This window comes from Amyelois transitella, chromosome 9, assembly GCF_032362555.1.
Source record: "Amyelois transitella isolate CPQ chromosome 9, ilAmyTran1.1, whole genome shotgun sequence".
In the NCBI taxonomy this organism is placed as follows: domain Eukaryota; kingdom Metazoa; phylum Arthropoda; class Insecta; order Lepidoptera; family Pyralidae; genus Amyelois; species Amyelois transitella.
In genome coordinates this window covers 7,109,755-7,116,993 of record NC_083512.1, presented here as the reverse complement: position 1 = coordinate 7,116,993, position 7,239 = coordinate 7,109,755, and the positions used below count along the sequence as shown (strand labels likewise).

The 7,239-nt window shown below is 33.4% G+C and overlaps 1 protein-coding gene across 1 annotated transcript; it reads right to left on the bottom strand.

The window, feature by feature from the left end:
• Positions 1 to 4,601: 4,601 nt before the first annotated feature.
• Positions 4,602 to 6,977, bottom strand: LOC106143247 (uncharacterized). Its single transcript, XM_013345284.2, has 3 exons — positions 6,755 to 6,977; positions 5,537 to 6,145; positions 4,602 to 5,268 (listed from the first exon to the last, which is right to left on the bottom strand). Exons 2-3 carry the CDS (start codon positions 6,143 to 6,145, stop codon positions 5,044 to 5,046), a joined length of 834 nt encoding a protein of 277 aa, XP_013200738.1. The 5' UTR covers positions 6,755 to 6,977; the 3' UTR covers positions 4,602 to 5,043.
• Positions 6,978 to 7,239: the final 262 nt, after the last annotated feature.

The following is a 7,239-nucleotide window of genomic DNA, read 5'->3' as shown; positions in this document are numbered from 1 at the left end:
ATACGTCACATATGGGAGTGTTTTCCAACCGTTGTTGACGGACTTTGATCGTCATTTAATCTTTAGACTCGCAGGAGAGTCATCATGGTCTTTCCTTGTTTATTTCTACCTATTCCTACTCGCACAACATTTTGCATACTTATTTATATAGTGATTTGAATCACTTTTAAACGATTAATAATGTCAGTAATCGTCAGTATCCAAATATGTGCATGAATAATTTCATTCATAAAATACGTTTCTGTTTTCCTTTATCAATTGATATCAATACTATCTTAAAGTAAGTCAATTTTCAAAGAAATTATTGATTCACTACAAGATTGATAAAGAAAATATGACGGAATGAATGAACCAAAAACCATTGTATTTGCCCTCTGATTCTAAGAAAAGGAAGGAAAATTATTACATTTTTATATAGTTACACATATAAATGGGTTTTGCGCGTATACTGAATTTAAGTACTTGAACTAACTATAAAAGAAACATAATCGTTTGTCAATTTTAAATCACGGAAAACATAACGATTAAGATCATTCACTCAATTACCTTCACGTTCAAAATTAATTTGAGGCCACCTGAAATAGACGTTACATGATTACACTCTATTTTTAGTCTGGTTTTCGGCATTAGGCCCGTTGCATTTGCTACCGCGTATCTTTATTATAAGAATGTGTGCAAATTAGATTTTTTTACCTGTGCCGAATATGGTATTATACATATTACCAGAGTACGTATATAATAACGAAAATAAACATTATTTACCAAGCGAACCGGAAGTTTATCCAACCATTTTTTCATCAGACAGTATTTTAGCCAGTGTTATCATAACTTCATTACATACTTAAATTTTGCTATCTTCATCTTACATTTAAAATATCAGATCGTTTAGAATGTGAATATCATACGAGTATATATAGGATAATTAAGCGAATTAGTTTCGACATAATAAAGATTTGTTGCCGTATTTTGATACTATCTGACTTTGTTCGCGTTTTTTGTTTCTGTATTTTCTATAATTTAGCTGAACTATCATGGTGCTGCAGATATACGATTTTTATACGTCATCAGAAGACGTTCATCATTGAACAACTTTCGTCAAGGCGCCATTTCTATATTTTTTAATAGACTACATCTTTCCTCTTGCAATGATCCCTGCATATTTATGTATATTGCTTCATCCACGACAGATAGTAGGTGTCGCCAGTCTTAGATATTCTTACCCGATCATTGCCATTACTATGACATTTTAGGACTGGAGTCCTTTACAGCATAGTAACGGTAACACATAGAATATGCATTTCATTCACGTACGAATAAACTTAGTTTTGAATAGCACTAACATGAAAGCTGCAGGCAAAGGTGTACGTGCGAGCTAAGTGAAGTCACTCAAAGGACTCAACTTCTGCACATTCGGTATTTTGTATCAAAAGTAAACGCTTTGTAAAGGCCATGTTTTTGTTCACAGAATGAATAAATGTACACGCATGATCGACGTTATTTTTGTAAAAAGTTCATCAATAGTTAGTTAAAAATAATGTTAGTTTTTATGAGCTGCCAATCTTTGTTTAATAGAGTTATCAAACAAACATCGACAGTTATTATTTTTATACTTCCCTTTTCTATTCATTCTGACTTCGTCAAAAAGTTATTTTGGGCATCATTGAAGCCCTCAAGGATATAGCCCTATTTTTTTCGTTATTTAAAACAGAAACTTTATTTAAGGTTAAAAAGTCATTTACTATTTTTCTATTTGAACAGAAAATGAAGCTACTGCTTTTACAGCCAACCTGTATTTGTTATCCTACTTCCATAAGTATTAAAACCTTATAGCTCATTTTATAGACAAATAATATAGTTATATTTTCAGGAGCAACATTAGTAATTTTATTGATTTTCATTGATATTATCTGTTCGAGTTAATCGATAAGGATAAATTATTATCATTTTTATAGTATCTTGAGTAATCAATATATTGCCCTGAATCATTCAAGCCAATATGTAAGTTCATATTGTACGTAAAAAGGTAAAATAATTCTTCATCGTGGAATTTTTGATTATTGGTTACGGCTTGAGCTGTGCAATGAAATGTCAGTTAGTCACTCGTCTTGTTCTTTTATATATTTTGATTTTGTTTGAATTATTTTAATATCTCTATTACTTTAAACTATATTATTCCAATGTCTAAGCTTTGTTACAGCTTTTATGAAATTCTGTTTAGTATTTTTTATCTGAAAGAGTAACAAACACACATAATGGCTGAAAATCTTTTGGATTTGTATTTGTACGAGTACGATTATTAGGAAGAATGTATTTCAATGTCATCGTCCTTATTATTCTTTCTTTTATGTGGCTTGAGTTGGCAGATGATTTTGCTTTTCCAAATTAGGCAAATTATTACTCATGCAATCGCCGTTTTATAAACACACTGTTTGCAATGTACCTGCTTAATTTATTGTTTCCACATGTGTTTTTGAAATGAATATTTCTACTGTTAAGGTTTTTACTAATTGCTTTGTTCCGATGTGGAAAAAATTGATATTTCTTTTTTCATAACAGAACATATAATCCCGTCTAATCTTAATGATAGATTCAAATAGTGATAGGTAGCAACCACCCATCCCTAAAAGAGGAATCCCTAGTTTATAAGCCTATCCTTTAGTCGCCTTTCACAGCATCCATGGGAAAGAGATGGATTGGTCCTATTATTATTTTCTATTGGTGCCGAAAACCACACGGCATCTCTCTTTCCCTTTTATCTATTCTTTAGCGCTTTCTAGAAAACTTGTCTGAGGCAACTTTGTGCAACAGTAGCATCCTGATACTTTCTGAATCTCGATCAAACTAATGATCTACGGCACATCGCAGTGCATATTTACAGGTACCGAAATTAAGTCTCTGAATATGCGGGTTTCCTCACAATAAGAGCATCGGTTAGCACTCGAACAGATGAAAGTACATAATCCAGTAAATTGTCATTAGTACATAGCGGTACAATATATAGGTAGGATTGGAACCTGTGCCTTTATGTGTTATCGATTCAGCCACCAACGCTCTATCTGCCCTGAATAAAACTTAAGCTTAATTAGGCCGCTGCAAATCTTCCGTCTGTATCTTGGACAAACCCCTCTTTACAAGTATAATGTGCGAACATTTGCGTACACAAACGCACTTAGTCACGGCTGTTATCTTTGTAGGGCAAACAAACTATTTTCCATTCTGTTGGAGTAGCGCGTATTACTTAACTAACCCACCATAATACTCCAGATTAATTTTTCATAAGCTCGTATTTTTAAGTGTTAGGAAAAACGTACAGTTATTACAAACTTTTTATCCAGTCAGTCACAAAAATAGGCAATTGATTTGTGTACCCGTTGATTGAACAAAATGCACATAATTAAATACTACTCACGAATTACTAATGTGAATAAAAACGTGTATCCTTTTCAGTTCACTTCCGCCAACATTAACAACAGTTTCTTTTGTCGAGTATTAATGGATCTATAACAAGTTATTATACGTAAGTAGGTATATTATAATTTTAATTACAGACCAGATGACGTAACCTCTATAATATGAAACGGAACGAAAGGGGAGCAATTTCCGTTGTAAAATGTATCAAAATTACTTGAGCGCGACACAATTACAATGTGTCTGTATATAACAATTTGTAATAATAAGTTATTTAGTCACATTTTGCCTCTGGGTTTTAACTGTTTCGTTATTTTTAACAAGGAATTGCTTAATATTTTGTTTTTTTTTAAGAATTCTATACAAAAACAAATTTCAATAGGTATTAATCGTGAGAATGTTATTACATATATTGATTCAGAAATCTCAGTCATAACATTTCTAGGAAATGTTTTGATTTTGTCGTTGAAATCACCTTTCCAGATTTTTTGTCCCGGTTGTACCTTCCCTTGGGACGGACCGTAGTCTGACTATGACCAAGGTACGAGAGCTGCGTCAGTTCGTTAATATAATTTAGTAGGTACCTATATTGTTTTTAATAAAACGATAATTTATGCTTTCATGTTACATTACACATTTAATTAGGCGTAAATCTACACATAACAATACAGACTAGGATCGCTTACATTAATAGGAATTATAGCTGCCAATCTCGGACACAAGCACATCATAATTCTGATACAATTGTTTGACTTGTATACGTTCATGCTCATTTTCAAAAACGATACTTGCTTAATCTTATTCTCGTAAACTTGAATCTAGCAGCGATTTATAAACTATTAAGTTTAGTTAACAATAAGAAACTGAATAAAATAAGAAATCTTCGCAGAAAATATAAAATGGCGTAAAAGGTGGCTGACCAAAAGTCTTTATTACCGAACAATTATTATTTATCTTTTGTCGCATTGTTTAAGTATTCAACATTGTAAAGATTTATAGAATGTGCCTAGCACAACGAAAAATATGGCATCAAAGAATTATAAATATAAATACTTATTAATTCAAATAAACAAATATAAAGTATAGAAAATTACTATGGTAAATAACAAGTTGTTTTACATTAGTTGGATTTAAAATGTTATTATAGTAAACAAATTTTAATTTTTTTTTTAATATTAAACTATATAAAAAAATTTAAACCCTTTTGGCTATCCGGGTCATTGCAGCCTGTGTGCTGACCGCAAACTGACTTATTATGATACACATCAGTTGTGTAACTATTGAAACAAACTCTTTTGATCGGAGTCTCAAATCTTACGTGAAAACTGCATTAGATTTTTTTTCCGTGGGAAAGTTCAGAAATCTAGGTCCCCTAAGCATCACTGAGAGCGATGTCCCCTTCTTCCGCTTTGTAGCTTTCTTTGCACTTATTTGCCAAGACACTTTAAGAATCTCACATCGATTTATATGAAACTAAATTCATACCAAGGGTACGAAACCGTCGGTGTGAATTTAATGCAATATTAAAAATATCTTTACAATCTAGGCAAAAAATAATCGAGAAGAAAAACAAAGAACAGCCGATAGAATACTGACAATGACTATGTGGGGCTCTGCTGATACCCCAAAATTGGCTCAAAATGTTGGAGCATATGCAACCTTAAAGGAATCAAGGGCTGCTGCTATAGAATCCGAGGAACAAGCGTTTCCTCTTGCGTACGTCATTCCACATCCGAATTTGGTGAAACATGCCCTTTGTTGTTTTCCACTACAGCAGGAGAGTACAGCAACATTACATGTATTCGCTGCTTTTGGAGATGATGATCCAGATACAGTTGAGGCCTGGGTACTTAGGTCTCTCTGTAACAATACATATTTTAATTTATTTACAGGACTGTATTTTCTTTTTGTTATAATTGACTTTTTTATTTTGAACAGTTTGTTATACAGATCAAAATCGTTGCTTTATTGGTGATAAAAACAGGTATAGATTTTAAACCTAATAAGTGTTGTTTTTTCATCATAAAGTTGATGACCTTCCTTTAGCTCTTCTGTTAAGAGGCATTTCAAGGGCACACCATATTTGATTTAGAATTATTAACTTAGCTAAATTTTTTTTAATACTTACATCTCCTTGTGTGGATCCATGCTCTACTTTGGGTGCTGGTCTTTGCAATGGATATTTAGGTTTTATAGGGTCGAAAGAAATAGGTCGTGATCCATCTCCACCATCTTCATAATCAGACTCATCATTGGACTCCACGAGTCCCCAATTCTGATTAGAATCCTCCAATGGAGGCCTTAATCTATTGTTAACATTTGGGTTATTTGATCCATTTGAAGGAGCAGCACATGAACACAATTGCGGTACTGGATATGGTACTGGGTAAGGTACATAAATTGGCTGAGGCGGCGGTGGAGGTGGTCTCTTAATGTAATTTGAAATTTCATCTAACAATCTAAGAATTTGTGGCATGAGGTCTTGATTTCTATCGTAATCCCGCCTATCGGGATAATATGGTAAGTTGTATGGTGGGGGTGGTGCGTAATCATAGCCATAATTGGATTGCCAGCGTTTTCGACGATGCCTCATTTGATTCGCAGCGAATTCCCTCGCTTTTGTAATGTGCTCCGTTTCATCTGATGTATCGCCTGAGTTTTCTTGTGCGTTATAGTGTCTGCAACTAACTGCAGTTATGCACAATATTATTCCAATAAATGCAATCGAATACTTCATCTGGAATCAAAAGTACAAATGACAATAAAAACTGGTTGCAAAACATAACTAATACAAGCAGGAAGTAATTAAATACATTCGTCACGTCACAAACTAATGAAATCTAAAGTAAAGCTAATAGAATTGAATCGTTATTAGTGTAAATTCACTTATTCACAGAATTCCACAAGTTTTTCCCTTTGCTTAGTTTGTCATTGACCAACTCGATGTTGTTTTGAATATAAATGAAGTACGATTTGACATTTTACACATCCTAGTTAACTTGCCTACGCAAGATCTACATACAGATGGATATGCTCAACAGTACACTTTTTCTGCTTTAGAGTTTGTTGCCTCACGTTGTACTAATATTTCACAAATTACTTTATCACTTTGCTAATGAGGATAACTGGTAAGCTACTAAGTTGGTAATATTAAATTCTCAAACTTGAACAGCACTATAAAAAGGAATCCTGTTTTTAACAAAAAACATTCAGAAAACTCGGACAAATTTCTCTTGGCATCCTCGTTATACGATTTCACTTATCGCGTTCATCATTATATATAAACACTTTTTTTAACCGTTCACTCCCCTGCCAATCAGCCACAAACAAAAATACCAAAACGCACCTTGATCTATTTCGGTGGTGTCGTACAAATAAAACTAAATATTCGGTGTCGTCACAGTTCGCTCACTAATCAATTTAACAGGTTTGATTATGTTATCATAGTCGTTTGGTTCGGAGGTGCTAATAACGCGTGGTTTACTCGACGATGCGAAGTCGACTGACTGGTAGACTCCCAACTTCCAATACGAGTTATTGGGCACGCGGCCGTGGCAATGAATGCGCAAGCGTCGTCGACGCGTATAATATATACCGGTTAATTTGCGTCTACGCATGCGACAATCCTCTTATCGTCAGCTTTGCTCGTTACAACTTCGAAGTTTTGTTTACCTTATGGTGTTTCCATGATGACAACTTACGTTCTTTCTATTGTTTTTAATGAAATATAATTACTAATAACAAATAATTTTCCCCCGATTTGGGCTTTCGTTTGTAATCACAAATTTGCATATTAATAAAAGTTTAAAATGAAGTGTAGATAAGTTTTAT